This window comes from Pleuronectes platessa, chromosome 6 (assembly GCF_947347685.1).
Source record: "Pleuronectes platessa chromosome 6, fPlePla1.1, whole genome shotgun sequence".
Classification (NCBI taxonomy): Eukaryota; Metazoa; Chordata; class Actinopteri; order Pleuronectiformes; family Pleuronectidae; genus Pleuronectes; species Pleuronectes platessa.
Window position 1 is genome coordinate 2,915,003 of NC_070631.1, and position 16,653 is coordinate 2,931,655.

At 44.7% G+C, this 16,653-nt stretch overlaps 1 protein-coding gene across 3 annotated transcripts; it reads right to left on the reverse strand.

Moving 5' to 3' along the window:
* Nucleotides 1-7,883: 7,883 nt before the first annotated feature.
* znf217 (zinc finger protein 217) lies at nucleotides 7,884-15,931 on the reverse strand. Of its 3 annotated transcripts, none has more exons than XM_053424965.1 (5): nucleotides 15,611-15,931; nucleotides 11,247-12,586; nucleotides 10,967-11,074; nucleotides 9,527-10,873; nucleotides 7,884-9,409 (listed from the first exon to the last, which is right to left on the reverse strand). In XM_053424965.1, exons 2-5 carry the CDS (start codon nucleotides 12,529-12,531, stop codon nucleotides 9,297-9,299), a joined length of 2,853 nt encoding a protein of 950 aa, XP_053280940.1. In that variant the 5' UTR covers nucleotides 12,532-12,586; nucleotides 15,611-15,931; the 3' UTR covers nucleotides 7,884-9,296. The 3 variants fall into 3 exon arrangements, with proteins under 3 accessions (XP_053280940.1, XP_053280939.1, XP_053280938.1); XM_053424964.1 differs by lacking the exon at nucleotides 15,611-15,931 and adding an exon at nucleotides 15,168-15,295; XM_053424963.1 differs by lacking the exon at nucleotides 15,611-15,931 and adding an exon at nucleotides 15,058-15,290.
* Between the last annotated feature and the right edge of the window lie 722 nt (nucleotides 15,932-16,653).

Consider the following 16,653-nt stretch of genomic DNA (forward strand, 5'->3'; position numbering starts at 1 on the left):
AAGGTATGCAGTGTCATAACTACATCTCTGATGTTTATGAGAATCCAAACTGGCTAAAAATCGGTTGAAAATTGAGCAAGTTATGGTTATTTAAAAAGTACATGTACCACTACCAACACAATGTTATGGGTGAGCGAGCCGCCTGATCCAAGATGGCCGCCATGTGCGGACGTTCGACTCCGTTGGCCGAGCGATCTAGCCTTTATATATATATCTATGTCCCTCACATCAGATCCTTCCAACAAGTTTCATATTCACAACAAACCAACAGCGCTGAAAACATAACTTCCCTGATGGAGGAGATAACTGACACATCAGCCTGAGCTTCACTTCATGTTTGGCACTAATTAGAAAGTGTCATTAACCATCTTGTGTCCCACCAGCTGAAGATTAGCATGTTAGCCTCGACGTGCTACATGTCCACCGTGCAGCCTCAGAGCTTCAGCCTCCTTCAGATCACCAGGCCTCCGCTGCCTTTATGAAACCGATTCATCCTGCTTCAGTTTATTAGTCTCGTTCAAGGAAGTCCTGCTGAGGCCCCTTTATGAAGCATGTGCCCCTCTGGTCGTCCACCACACCAGATCCGTCTTTGTTGTTCAATAAAAGTCTCGGTAACACTTTCACCTCCTCACAGCTCGGAACCAGCAGATTACACACGGAGAAGCTTCGCCCGGGTTCCGATGATCGATGCAGAGAAACAACACAATCGTTGCTTTGAGATTACAAAAACAAAATCCCTTTTAAATGCACATATATACGCTGCGTCTCCCGGCTGCTCTTAACTACCGTGTTTCCTCCTGCGCGGACGATTTATCTGCTGCAAAGTCAAATTATTTATTTCCCTCTCATTCATCCTGTTAGAGTGAGGGACCTGAGGAACAACAGCCAATTTAGATTGAAAATCCCAGTTCAGCTCGGGGTAATCTGATTTCTCTGCTCCCCAGAAATCTACATGTATAGTGCTTATCAACTGGGTTACTGGCAGGTAGGAGGAATAACCCAATTTGAGGTTACTTGTTTCTCTGTGTGTAGTATTCAGTGTCACATTGCATTAGAGGAGGAGGGCTATTGCTTTGTGGAATTGATGCGTAGCTTCCTCGCTCCTCCTCTCCCCCAGATGGAGCCGCTCGTTCACTCCCGTGGTTTTAACGTCCCACAACCACATGGAATAACAAAATAATCCAATGTAAATGCACTGCAATCAGATAATGGCTTTAATGGATGCATTTAAAGAAAAGGAAAACCGGCCCCGAGTGCATCACCACTTCTTACTTTCTACATTTCTCTGATCCGAAGGCAGCGGCGTTCAGTCTCCACCAGTGACAGGTCTGAGATGGGTTTACTGGGCCAGGAGGCCACCTCCTCTATGTGCTGCCACAATAACAGGGGCTGCTCCCACACCTCCCACTGCTCCCACCCGCCCCATTTGCAGATATTAAACAGGGTCGAGTACGGGCTGTGGTAACGGATGACCACCATCCACACAGCCCTAATCACCACAGAGGTCAACCCCCCCCCTCCTCAAGGTGATTATTGATAAAGGATGACACGCCAATGGAGTCGCAGGAGGAATCATACTCAGGGGCCAATCACGCAGATACTCCAGAGAGGGGGGGGGGGGGGCCCTCGGTTAATGTATAAATACTGTGGCTGGACACGATGCTCTCACCTACTGAGTGACTATAAAAGAAACGGAGTGGAAACCATCAGGGAGGCAGGGAGCCATGTCAGCTGCCTTTAGACACAGACCTCCTAATATCTTCTAAAGGAAACAATCATCTTTCCTGATGATCCAAAATGTCCTGTAGCAGCCAAGGTCAAACACACACACAGACACACACACACAGACACACACTAGTAAATGCATCATGTGTTAAACTGTGCATTGTGTGTCTTATTTGTCCCTTTTCATCTACTTCAGGGTTCATTGTGGTTTCAAGGTGTTGGTAGAAGAGGTGGATAAATAAGAAACATATCAAACATATAAACATAAACACATAATAATATATGAACATACAACAACATATAATACAGACAGTTCCTTCTTAACTTGCAACTTGTACAACTCATAAATGTATTGATATAATAAAATGTGTAGGTTTATATTGTGTCTTTATTTTAATTGGTGTTTAAACACACACACACACACACATGCAATACAGTCAACACAATAGGATACAGCATTGTGAGTTTAAGAGAATATTGATAAAGCAAAAAACTACTTTATTCAAATCTCACTGGTGTTGAATTTGAAAACGCAATTTACATGACAATAATGTTTGTGTGTTTCAATATTAAGTGTGTAAATAAAAAAAAGCACCATTTGAGTTTTCAGTTGATTATTATCAGATAGCGCAGCACGCATTGAAGATTAAAAAATGTATAAGCATTTAATATATTAGTATTAAAGTATTAAAGTATTAAAACCTACTGTTAAGTTATTATATAGTTTATTAAATGGTTGTTCATAACTTAATTTGAGTTCCCATTTTCAGAGGAATAAATGTCCAACAATGTTTGATATCATTTAAAAAAAACAGTTCACGTCTGTAACACTGAACATATATTATTCTATATATTATGTTACTCTGTAGTATTAATCATAACTGTGGAGCATTTATAAATCAGGGATGAATGCTTCACGATCACTTTAGAGTTGTAAACATTTCAGATTTGTTTTAAATTTAAAGACAGTGATCGAAACCAGAGCGTCCTGCAGATGAGATCCTGTGTGATGTCACGGAAACTCTTATAATTGGAGATAAATTTACTGTTTGACGAGATCAAAGCTTCGTTGGCGTCATTGTCGACATATTTACTGCCCTGTAGCTTGTTGATCGGGGGGGTGGTGGTGGGTGGGGGGGTGGGGGGGACCCGTTGCTTAGGAGGTAGCATGTCCTACCAATCACTCTCCTCTTCTAAAGGGGCTCCAATGGCACCTGAGGGGGAATCTCATGGCTGTCATCCCAGAAAGGCTGCCGCACTGATGCCTGCTCACCATCTGCTCCCCATATGAGCAGGAGCAGGCGATTGTCTCCGGGCCGGCGCCTCCATCACTCCGTCACTGATCTAATACACTTGCACTCCGGCTTCAGGGCCGTGGACGACATTCAGGTGGAATCGGCGCGGCCCCCTCTATTTGCTTTTGCTGCAGATAACACAGTAAGCGATTGTGTGTGTGCGGTGCGGTGGAGGTCGAGTGTGCGTTTGAAAATGTGTATCACAGCCCGGCCCCGTCTCAGCACGGACCTGGCATCAGACAGTGACAGAGGCAGAACAGTGGGACCCTGTCAGTGGTGCACTTCCTGTAAATAACCCCTCCACGCCTTTGGTTTTATCATCCCCTGCAAATGATTCCAGGCCCCTCCAGAGCCCACGAGAAATAGCATTATTTTTATGGGCACGGAGAAGAAGAAGAAGAAGAAGAAGAAGAAGAAGAAGAAGAAGAAGAAGAAGAAGAAGAAGGTGAAGAAGAAAAAAAGAGGAGAGGAGATAAAAAAGAGGAGCCGGGGAGAGAAAAAGGGAGATGGGGCTAAAAAAAGGTCCTTCAGGGAACATGGTGTAAATGAAGTTCCAGGAATGACACAGGCGAGCAATGAGGCGTGGATGGAGAATATACGCCGCACATCATCGGATAGAGATGCCGGTGGAAATGGCTTCATTGAAGTGTCAGCCCTCATCCATCAATCAATCATCCGCGAGAAACAATAACACTGCGGCGATGGGGCAGCTTTTATGGGGCTTACTCATGGGTATCAGAAACAGCACTTAAGTGTGCTTCTGACACTGGGAGAAAAACAGAGGTGAGGCGCTCGGGCTTATTCCACATGCAGGTGCAGAGCAGATAGGGAGGGACTAAGTATACAGTGCCCCCCCCACACCCCCCCCCCCCCCTATTGAAAATAGGCTAGTTCTTACTGCCCTTCCTCAACATAGCCAAGATGGCTACCGTTGAGGGCGTAAGCCGGACATAAAGATGGACGATGCAGCTCGTCTTCCTCCAAATATCCAGAAATGAAGCCAAAATATGCGACCAATTGTGTAGCAGTAATTTTTCATCCCAAATATCTAATTACGACCAAACGACTAAAGCTAAAATGACAGAAACTATCTCTGAAACAGTTGTATTTGATGTGTATTTTGATTTTGTTGTTTGGTCCAATCCGCTAACATGGAGGAGGCGTAGTTAAAGAACTACAGCCACCAGGGGGCGATCAAGACGACTGAAGGACAGCCGTCATGTCGTCCGTCTTTATTTACATCCTGTGGTAAAGGTTTGGGAGTTCAACATTTCATAATCCTCGTCAGGAATCCTGAAGGTATATTTACGGCTCATTTCGAAGCCTCGTACCAGTTAAACCAGTTATTACACATCGTCCAGCTGCCAACGTGCTTTCTCATTGTGGGAACTGTTGTGTTCCTCTGTAATTTCTGAGATAATGTACGTTGTGATTTTATGCCAAACAAATAAAACTGAATTGAATGTTGTGTACTCTTTATTTCAATGTCACTTTAGATCTTTCCTCTAAAAAGTGGCTTTAAAAATCCTCTAGATCAGTAAACAGGTGGTGGATTCACTGATGGTAAAGATTATTCTGGGATATCACCTATTGATCTGTATTTAAAATACATTTAACGTTTTAAGAAAGGATTTTAAAGCAGTAACAGATGACGTGAGTCTAATCTCAGCAGGTGAATCCTTCTAGGGTTTGTGGGCCTGTTATCCTTTGGTCCCCATGAGGCCCTGGGAACCAGCAGAGAGAAACCATCAGCTGATCCCAGTCTCAATGGGAGTCAGTAGATCCTTCACACACAGAGAAGAAAGAAGAGTCATCAATACGGTTTTAGAATCAATGTGGAAATTAACATGAGGCCAGAATGATAATTTTTAATTTTCTAGAACCTGTAATAATCCTATAGAAGCATTTTGGTGCAAGGGAACTGGAGTAATATCTGTAAAGAGGGAATTATAGAAATCTAGATATAATAGAATCTACTCTAGAATCCTACTAGAAACTATATACTAGCTATTTATATATATATGTGTGTTTTAAGGAAGGAGTTTTTAATGCATCACTAAATTAAAAACATGCTGCAACTCACAAACTGCAAAATGGAGTATAAGGGCCATATGCGTATATATATATAATCAGCCAAATGCTAAATGGTACAACAGTCTCTTCCGCCGCACGTGAGCCTTTTGATTTCCCCAAACCAAGTCTCTTGACGGCTTCTCGGCAACATGAAACATGACACGTCATCCATTATTCTGTACATGTGCCTTGCTATCTCCGCCCGCTCCATATGGCCCCTGCTGTCTCCAGACACCCAAATCCCTTTCCTCGGGCCAGGGGCTGTTTTTGTGGGAACCATTACATCGCTCCTCTCCCTCAGAGGACCGGGGTGACGATGATGAGCCATCACAGCCGGAGCAGACGCTCGGCCTCGGATTGTGACGGGATCCTCCACAATTGACCACGTCCGCTTTGTTTGGCCCAATTGCTAATTCATGCAAGTTGACATTCTGGAGGCGACAATTATGAGTGATGAAAAAGAAGGAGAACACGAGAGGGGGGGGGGGGGGGGGCAGTTCAGGGGAAGGAGGAAGCATCAAGTTGAGTTTATCCTGAATTAATCCACAATAGAATCTGCTCTTAAAACCAAACCTCGCTGAACAGGTGAATGGATTTCAGACCAAGCTTGAAATGGAATTTGTTGTATTGAATTGTGATTCCTCTGAATCGTTATCAACATGAAAACTAATGTGATGAAAGACACTTGATAAAGAGACTCGGGTGTTTTGTGCAGAAGTGATTTCGGACAAAAACAAATCCCACGTGAGTTCTTATGAAACCGTGCACAGTTGGAAATAAGGCGAATCAAGGAAAAAGAAATAAGTTTTAAGATAGATAAGAAATCTGTTTTCTCAACTTGTAAACTTCTAAATCTATAACTTCATCTTGATGTTATTGGATTAATCGTTATGTCCATACAACCCAGAGAGAGATGAGGAGGATTCTAACAGCGAGAGGACGAGTCTGCAAAGAACAAAAAACCTAAAGGTAAAAAAGGAAAATACACAAATTAGATGAGCGAGAAAAAGAAAAACACAGAATAAGAAGTGAACATTTCAGAGTGAATCTTCGTCGGGAGCTTTCTGACGTGAGGCCTCCTGGACTCGGGGATCGGGGGGGAAACAGGACGCACGTCATAAGCTGTTGTCGACTTGCGTTCTCTGCCGCGCGTTTGCACTAAGTTTTGCCACAGAGTGGGGGGGAATGTGAGGGTGATGCTAAGTGAAATGCTCATTTTGCGTTTGTGATTACCAAGGCCCATGGGCGATATGCACTAATGTGAGCTAATGCAATAGATTACACAGCGCTGGCCCAGGGGAACAGACAGCAAGCAGATGTGGTCTACTCCGAGACGGGAGGAGGGCCGGGCAAGGAGAGGGGATCTAACTTCATCGTCTTCAATGTGCTGAGGATTGTCCGCTGCAGTTTATTGTTTACAGAATGCTGCGGCCGTGATAGGCTGCGTCAGACTTCTCCTTTTATAGAAACGAGGGGAGTCAGCGTCTCTGCTGAGGTGGAAGCTTTCACCAAACTTCTCCGAGGAGCCTTTGTTATTTCTGTTTCAGGTCCAGGAGCTCGCTGAGTCACTGGAGGAGGAGAAGCTGCTGTTTGAAACTTTCAGCCATGATGAGGTTACAGCAGGTCAACACCTGAGTGACATCATGGATCTGGGTGTGATCAGCAGACTCATCACTGAGCTGAAGAAGATTTGATCACATTGTGCGAGGAGGTGTCTTTTTTTAAATCGTGTAATTGATTGAAATCTGGTTTATTTCTCACCGGAGCTTCATTATTCTGATTTCACTCTGGACACGTGTAGTTCTGATGAAGCTTCACTGCAGCACAGTGAAGTTCTGCTCCTCAGACTGAACACGTGAGGCTGGGATCTACACTTTGTAAATGCTGCCATCTAGTGGCCGACCTGAGTCATCAGTGGGGACAGGAAATATAAAAAATATATATATAGTTGTGTATCATGTTAATTCAAGTTTATACTAATGACAATCTCAGTAATTAAAATACTTTTGTTAAAAATAGATAATAACATTCATGTTGTGATAAAAATACTTTGACGAGATAGACTTGTAAAGAGCATCAATCTGAAACAGTCTGATAAAGTGATGAAGACGCTGAAATCTTGAATAGGAGATGTTGTTAAAAACATAATAATCCTTTAAACCTACATCGTCTCAACACAGTTTGCTTAGATTTGAACATTTTTACATAGAAAGTGTTTTTATAGCTTATTTGGTGAAAACCTGAACTCAGCACATCAGGAAACTTTCTCCCCAACAACCTGAACAGAGCTCAGTTAATCTGCATTTTGCTTTCATGCACCAAGTGCTTGTGATGTATGCTTAAAAACAGTCCTATAAGTTTTTGTAGAATGTCATTGCTTTTAACAAGACCTTCTAATTTTCCAAAAACTATATCATATCCAGATAAGGGGGTGGATCCAAGAATTGTTTTCACTTTCTTTAACAAAGTGATATCGAAAATTTTCGTTGATTCCTCAAGAGAATAATTCATGGATCTTTGTGGGGAAAAACTAATCAGACATGTTTAGGGAACTGATATTTATGAGTGTGAGCTATTAAGTGCAGATCCAAATAAAAATGTGGATGTAGTGAATTTAAATGTGGTTTTAATAAGTTGACTTTTGGACAATTCCAGTGTCTCAAGGTGACCTTCAGGTTAAAACATAAATAAATGAAATAAAAATAAAACACAAAGCGCCACATCACACAAAAAGAAAACCAGTGCACTAACTCATTGTGTGCAGGTAAATAACACATCAAACCACCGAGCTCCTCGCATGTCACTTTATTATTGAAAGGTGTCATACAAATCTCAAACAATATTTTAATTTGAATATAAGTACACATGTAATGTGGATACCAAAACAAAAAAAACAAATAACTTAACCTAAGCCTTTCAAAGTGGCAAAAATACTAAATTACACAACAGATAATAAACCTGAGACTTTTTTTTGTTCACAGTGTTCACATCGAGCCAGCGTCACTGGTTTTGTGTTTTTCCCCCAAAATGCACCAGGTCACATGTAAAAGGCCACGATCAGCCAGAGCCGACACACAACCTCACTTTCCAGACACCGAGGAAACACACAGCACGAGTCTTTAAACACACAAACAGAAATCCACGAGGTCTGGTTCATTTTGCAGCTCATAGATTTGAGGCCAAAGCAGCTGAGAGACATTTGCCATTTCAAAAAAAAAAAGAAGGGGATAAACAATAACCTCGATATCGGTTCTGTGTTTTCAAACCGGGCTCATGAATATCAAGTATATGAAAGAAGCACAGTGTAATGGTTTGTGCCTCAGCAGGAGCTGCTCTTTGTCACCGGACCAGCTCGAGGTCTCGAGTGGTCGACAAATACTGTGACGGACGACAAACTCGTGTCCAGCAGCAAGACACAACAAGAAGAACAGTGTGGAGAGCACAATGTGAGGTAGACCACTCCAGCGAACACAGAAGGACTCGTTACTCTGGCCGGTTTGTAAACCACTGGGCCGAAGCCATCAAGCTATTGGACAGAAGGTCCCCCACCCACCAGTGCTTTGGGAAAGGAAACAGAGAAACAGGACAGTGCTTAACCACCGCTTGGACGTCGACAAACTGAGCAGCAAATACTTCACACAGATCTTTCTTCTTAGGTTTTCACTTCATACAAGTTGTACCGATATACTGACGTCATCCCACGTGACACATTTTACTGTTATGTCATAGACACTTACAGGTACCTGGACTTTAGTGTGGGTCAAAAACAACAGAGGTTCAGAGAAAGAAACTATCACAGTGCACACCAGTGGAAGAATAACTTTAAAGAGAGAGATACTCTGCACTTTTTCATTCAAAAAGTACAACAAAACAACAACAAAACAAGACGTACACTAAACGCCTGAGCCCTGAAATGTCAACACAACATAAATGTTCTGCTATTGAAAGAAATATTAAATTAGAGGAGCCACTTTCTGAGCACAGACGTCTCTTCTTTAAATCTGTACATTGAAAACATTCTCTCCGAAAATAAGGTAGCAGCACAGTTCAATCTAAAGAGAGAGGAAAACAATCTGTTGTTTTCAATCATCACTTGATTCATTCACCAGGTTTAACTTTTCAAAGATCCCCCCCAAAAAAACACAGAGCCCCACTGTGTGCAGATCAATAGATTCTTCTTCAGCCCTGTACCTCGGTGCCACTTCAGCTGCTTTTGTCCGAAGCCCCGTAGCGCTGGTGAGGGAACGGGCCGGCGGGGTCTCTCCTCTGCAGGATGGGCAGAGTGGGTAAGTGTTGGTACAGCACCGTTCTGCCGCCTGAGAAAGAAAACCGCTCAGTTAGTGCCAGAGCCACCCTTAAAAAGTAAAGTGTGGCTTCCTAAAGGAGATCTCAGACTCCTGGATCTCCCCTGAAGCTGCTGATCTAACACATACCTGCTCTCTGGTTGGTCAGGCCCGCGTGATTGGGGTTAGCGGCCGAGCTGTGGTAGAGGGAGGCCAGGTCGCTGGGCGTGTAGGGTCGAAGCAGGTTCATCATGTTCCACTCGGCTTCCAAAGCTCCTCCCATGGCCGACGCCGTGTTCTTCACGTGACCCAGCGTCTCAGGAGCCGTGGACGGGGCCATGGTTCTCACACCTCTCCCTGAGATGATCACTCTGCTGGATCCATCCCCGAGCGGCGCTCTGAAGCCGGGCTTCTCCCCGACGTCAGCCTCCCGGCCGCTGGGTACCGAGTACTTCAGTCTCTTGCTGGAAGATTCTCCAAAATCCATCTGGGGGAGGCTCCCGAACCGGCTGGACAGACACAGCCTGGCGGCTTCCGAGTGCCACATGGCATCACTCCGCACCGGGTAGCTCCTCTCACCGACTCCCACTCGGTCCGGGGGGCCCGGTCGCTCCATCGCGTACTTGCTGCCTGTGGTGGGTTTCCTCATGTGCTCGGGGAACCTGGGGGACTCCTGACTGGGGTGCGGGTCAGAACTCTGTCTGTAGCGCTGAGTCTCCGGGGGGACGTTGCTGAGGGGTGCGAGGGCCGGGGAGAGCTTCACACCTTGAGGCGGGTTAACAGGCGGCGTCTTCTCCTGTGGTTTGGCGGGTTGGGGCGGGGGGGATTTGGTTCGACGGGGGTGGCGCCTGTCAATCATCGGGAGCGGGACGACGTCTTTGCCGTCGAGCGCGGGGGGGCAGCCCGTGTAACGCTTCTGTTTCACGCTGCCTCCGTATCCAGTCTTCTTGGCGGTGTCCGACTTGTCCTTGTGAGTCAGCCTCTTGTGCATGATCAGAACCTCGGGGTACATGGTTCTATACGCACAGAAAGAACAGGCGATTGGATTTAATGCATCTCTGGGTTCTACACCGGCAGGGATGGAGAGAGTCGCTCTTAAGCACAGATTTAATGGAGCCTCGGAGTTTTCCTCTTTTATATCTTCCCTCTCCATCTTCATGTTAACAGGTAGAGGACACTTCACCGGCACGTCTTCAGCCGGCGAGTAAGAAGACTTTGCAATCAGCTTCTCGTACTCGGCGTTCAACTGGGCGAGGGGTTTTCCCAGTTTGCTAACCACGCTATCGTATTTGTCGTCCGGTGTTGCTGCGGCGCTCGGAACCCAGAGTTTGGATTCGTTCCCGTGTTTCCCGTTGGAGGGAGACGGCGCCGAGGGCACGTGTCTGCTGGCGAGCTCCACGTCAGGTTTGTTCTTGTGGCGGCGCTCCAGGTGATACTTCAGAGACGTCTTCTGGGCTGCAGCGTAGTCACAGTAAACACACTTGAAAGGTTTTTCACCTGAAACAAAACAGAAAAGAATCACAGAATTAGAAACACTGGACACAATAAAGTAAATTCTCTTATTTATATTAAAGCCGAATGTGTCTGTACCCGTGTGAGTCCTCAGATGAACTGTGAGGTAATAGCTGGATCGGAATGACTTGCCGCAGTAACTGCATTCTTTAGATCTGACCTTTGATCGATCGAACCCGTCTTCACCTTTGAAAACAGAAAAACACACAAATGACTCCACAGAATAATAAACACAAATCACAGATGTGTTACCATCCTTCATCAGCAGAGGGAGCCCTTGGAACCAGAGCTTTTCTGCATGAAACACTTCAACATCAAATCAATGTGTGTGTGTGTGTGAATTGTTCCTAAAGTTTACCTGCAGCTTCCTCCACGCCCTCCTCGGACCCGTCCTCCACGTGGTCCAGGGAGCCCACCCTCGACAGCTTCCCCTCCAGGGAGGAAGTGGGGCTCTCCTCGCCACCTCGCTCTCGCTTGTGCACCCTGGAGTGGAGAACTAACTGGTGGTACGTCCTGAAGGTTCTCCGACATTCCTCACAAGTGGTCGGCCTCTCTTTGTCCTTATCTTTTTGCATGAGAGACCTCCGGCGAGGCGCTGGGCTTTCTGCTGCAGCTCTTCCAAGGACCTCCTTCGCGGCCTTGTCTCCTTGGCCTTCAGACCAGATACTATTCAACTCCTCCTTATCGGAGTTGCAGTCCTCGTTGTCTGTGCTGGCTTCCTGGCCGATGTCTTTCGTATTATTCGGACCCACTGCTATCTTGCCCTTTGTGGCCAGCTGCCAGGCCTGGTAGGTGTTGAAGGGATCGAGCTGGGGAATCCATTTTGATGATCTCTCATTTCGCAAACCATTTCCTGCAGAATGAGGCCGAAGGTTCAAACTGTGAAGAAATGTTTCCTGTTCGGTGAGGGACTCAGTAGTGGCGTCCACGTCCTCCTTGTCTTTATCTCTGCTGTGCTCCATCTCTCTGTTGTGTACTTTACTATGTTCAACCAAACTGTCGTGGTCGGGGAAGAAAAACCCACAAACCATGCACATTTTGTAAACAGTGACCACGGGGTCTGAAGGGTCCTGGACCACGTCATTGACTGTAGCCGGGGTCTCCAGGTCCTGCTGGGCCTTGCTCTTGGCTCCAGGCTTCGCGTGCATCTTCATGTGGTTCTTCAGGAACCACGGCTCTCGAAAACGCCGGCCGCAGACGTTACAGCAGTAAGTGAAGTAGTCCTTGTGCTTCCTCATATGAGCCTCCAGCTCGCTGGCATCTTGTGACACCTGGCCACACACAATGCAGCTGTGCACCTCCTCCTTTTCGGTGGGGGGGTGGCTGCTCGGCTTGGGTCGGGCTCGCTCTCCTGGGATCCTGAATTCAGCTTCCACTCGGAGCACAGTGGGTTCAGAGAAGGTGGTGGGGTGGCGAGCGAGCACGTGGGGTCCCAGCTCGTCCTGATGAGTGAAGGTCTCCTCACAGAACATGCAGGACAGCGGCGAGCTTCCTGCAGGTTGATACCCAGCCTTCTCTGAGCTGATGGCGTGTGGCGTCATGCTGGAGCCACACCCGGGGATGCTTGCATTGTTACTGATCAGAATATCATGGGCGAGTCCATCTGGGCTCTCCATTAACGGCAGCAGCGAGTGAGTCGGCATCGTCCAGTGGGGGCGGAGCTACAATGCTCTATTCACTGTCCAGACTTTTAGGAACCTGGAAAATATGAGAACATGGGAAAAAGAGTGTTCAGGCTTTGCTCGGTGAGAAACTAGAATCAGGTAGCCGCCACCTGACTGGAGATAAATATCTGTTTGAAATACAGCACACAGAATTGACTTCCCTCATACTGAAACAGGAAATGTGTCTTTTTTAGCAATCAACTACACAGACAAGTCATTTCCTCTATATGCAGATCACTGATAAAACACATAAAAACTGCTTTCTTCCTGCTCACACGGTTTATTCCTCTTAATTCTTAGTATGTACGTGTGTAAGCAGCTATATAATCATATACCTTTAATGTGATTAATATAAATATATAGGTTAAAACTGCTATTCCTCTACATATGTTTGTTAACCACACTCTTTAATACAAGGTGTAGATGGTGATAGTTTTCACTGAATACAAAAAACTGCTGAAATCCATAACATAAAACATAATATCTAGCCTTACAGCTATCTGATTCTAAATTCTAATTAAAACTTTAGAAACATTACATGGATTTGGTTTGGGTGCTGTTTTAAAAGCTTTCAACAACAACCACACACCTTCAGCTTCCTTGTTGACTCACACGTTGCACATTTGCCTGGTATGTTTCAGGTGTTTGATCTTATTCTACTCTTGTTGTGTGACCGGTGGCACTACCTCCTGGTGACTTAGTCTTAGCACAGTTTCAGCAGGTATAATAGACTCTGATATTTCTATTATCTACACATGCACACACACAGGTTACACAACTTATTCAGTTACAGAGAAACAGATGACTCACATTCAGGACTACTAGACATCAATCAGTCTAATTAGTGGTTGATTGAATCATCACTTTAACTCTATTGTTTGTTTGTTTATTGCTTTTACAGTTATACGCTGCACTTGCTCTTGATTACTCTCTTGATGTTGTTGATACTTTTACACAAACAAAGTTCCTCATGCATTAATGAAGTTATTTTAAATTGAATTATGCGGTTGGAGAAATTCTAAATCTCTCTAGTTGTTTGATTGAGTCAGGAGCGGAGGAACTGGACGAGCAGGTTCATGACGAAGCCAAAGTGAAGAGTGTGACACCGACAGAGTCAAGCCCATTAGAACTGCTGTAGTTCATTAAAGGTTCGGTTTTCACTGAAAATAAAAACGTGTTAAGATTGTCCAGTCTGGGCTCCTGTAAAAAAAACAACATGGCGGCCTCCGTATAGACGAGCCGCTCCTCTTGTAAATATAAAGTATTTAAATGTGTAAAGAAAACAATAATTCATATAATTTGGATGAGACACACAATTCATATAAATTTCAGTAGGATTATTCCATAATCAATTAAATCCTTTCATTTAAATCCTAAACACTGAACCTTTAAAAGTCATGAGTATATGTTATTTGGTTACCTCTTTGTTAAAGAGATGGTTCACCCCAAAAATGAAAAGGCTCTCATTACATACATTACATATGCTGATGGTGGGTGGGGGGGGGGTTGAAGTGTTTGAGTCCACAAACAAACTTTTGGAGTTTAAACAATGTTGCTTCCACATCCAATACAATTTAAGTAAATAGTGAAATTCTTCAAACATAAAAACAAAAGATAAAAACATAACATTTCTCCACGCTGTTGTTGTCCAAGTTACTTCAGTTGTATTGGATTTGGCTGCAACGCTGTTTATCACTGAAGCTACAGAAGTGATTTGTGGATTCAACCCCCCCTCCTCTCATAGTGGTGAGTGAATAAGTGATTTTTCATTTTAGGGTGAACCATCCCTTTAAAGGCACCTCTCTTATATATATATAAAAAAAACAATCTTATATCACATGACGTCTCTGACTTTTATTAATTGTTTCTTAATTATTGTGACCTCTTTCCTCTGATTGTGTTTGATTTCCATATTGTTTGTTGTTGCTTGTATTGAAAAGTTATTATTATAATTATGAATATTATCAGATGAGTTGTTTTTCCAGCACTTAACACTTGTTATCACTTTGTTTGCTCGGTGTGTCTTTGTGTTGATTTCACCTGAGTTTAATCAAGGTGAGCACATTCTTCATCAATAACTTTATATATATATATATATATATATATATTTATAATATGTGCGGAGCCACCTTGTTACTGCCATTTACACAATTTATTCTTAAGAGTTTCTACTTAACCTCCATTGAGAGCAGCTATTACGCGTGTACGTGCGCTTAATACGCAAAGCGTCGATACCAATCAATAGAAATTACACAAACACTTTGACGCTTGGAATCACGAACTTTTTACTCTACGTTAACTTTATCAGAAGCGTTCATGACAACACACTGCGTGGACCCACCGTGTGTGTCTGTGTGTGTGTGTGTGTTCAGATTCCACTGATGCCACTTTATAGAAGAAGTTGACACCGTGCTAGCGTTAGCGAGTGAAGTTATCAGGGGAAAAAAACAAACGTACGCTTTTTGTTTGTTTGTTTGTTTGTTTGTGAAATGTTAGAAAACTCACCAAACACCACACAACACACCCGCACAGTTTCCGGGAGTGATACCGAGAGACGCGGAGCTCCGGAGCCGCTAACGCCGATGCTAGCGATGCTAACGCCGCTGATCACTCACCTTGTATCGGATCATTTTTTTTTTGTTCGGACTCTTTTTTCGCTCGTGCAGCTGTTGAATCCGGCCGCGCGCGCTCCCGCTCCCTCTCCCTCTCCCTCTCTCTCTCTCTCTCTCTCTCTCTCACACACACACACACGCACACACTCTTAACAACGAATGGGGCGCGTGCACGTGCAGCAGTTACAAACCCTCCCTTCCCCAAATAACAAAAAAAAAAAGAGGGTCACGTGGTCGCGTGGAACAGAAAGGAAAAAAAAAAAAGGGGTGCACGTTAATCTTAATTAATTAATGAATAAATAAATAAACAACCAACAAGCACATGCCTGTGTTTTGTTTGTGTGGTTATTTACTCCCAAACAAACACGTGTAGTTGTGTTTGAACTTGTTATTTTCCCAGTGATGCTGTTGCACACACAGACACACACACACTTCAGTCCACTGACCTGGTTAAAGTCACTGTGTGTAGTTGGAGGCCTGGGGCTACACAACAGCACTGTCTCACATGTAACGCTGCAGCACCTTTAAAGAGAGGCCCCCTCTTCTTCTTCTTCTTCTTCTCCTTCTTCTTCTTCTTCTTCTTCTTCCTCTTCTTCTCCTCCTGCTCTCACGTCATGCACCAGCTACCATGTGGAGGTGGGGGAGGGGGAGACTCGAACTTTTCACAGATACATGAGGGTTGTGTTTTTTTTGCAGAAACTGAGAGGCCGGGTTGAGTCATGAGGACGTTTTCAGGTTGTTCCTTCACAGCCTCCATGGAGCCTGAATAGAAACAAGCTCGAGGAGATTGTTTTAAAGCTACACACTTTGATTTGCCTACACACACACAGACAAACACACACACAGCTGACGAGCTCTGCTACTTTACAGTGGTGTATGTAAATGTGAGGAGGAAGAGGAGGAGAGGGGGGTCTGGTTAAAAGCCCTTTAATTCAAAGAGAAGAGTCATTCCAAACATTACAAAAACCTTATTATAATAACAGGAATTTATGAGTATGGACTGGATGCCGGCTGTGTAGAGCCGGTGGCCTCTGGTGGAAACTCCACAGATCCGGCAGTGATTCGGTGAGATAGAGATCCACCACCTACAGCCGCCTCCACAGGCCTGTGTGTAATTAAACAGCTGCCCCTCCTCCACCCTCACAGCCCTGCACACAGACACCAGGCAGGGAGGGCAGCAGCAGCAGAAAGCCATGCACGGTTCACTCAATGCAGATATTCAGTGGCTGACACACACACACACACACACACTACACACACTCACACACACGCACACAAACTCCCTCTGAATGGCAGCAATGTCTGGAAGAAAGAAAAAAAAAACTTTATCAGTAACCACTCCCAGTGAAGGAACAGTGAACAAAGACTGGTTTGCCAACACCATCTCTCACATTAGACTCTACAGCCTGAACCCCCCCCCCCCCCCTCCTCTCTCTATCTCAGTAATGGCTGCTTTGTGGTGTTATTAAAATGTGTGTTTGCTTTTATA

What these genes read in the sequence shown, in the direction of transcription:
- znf217 (XM_053424965.1), bottom strand. Translation starts at nt 12,531, where the DNA reads ATGCCGACTCACTCGCTGCTGCCGTTAATGGAGAGCCCAGATGGACTC. An exon ending in GGGCGTGGAGGAAGCTGCAG is followed by an intron (nt 11,075 to 11,246) that starts GTAAACTTTAGG and finishes CTGTTTTCAAAG; the next exon opens with GTGAAGACGGGTTCGATCGA. An exon ending in CCTGACCAACCAGAGAGCAG is followed by an intron (nt 9,410 to 9,526) that starts GTATGTGTTAGA and finishes TTTCTTTCTCAG; the next exon opens with GCGGCAGAACGGTGCTGTAC.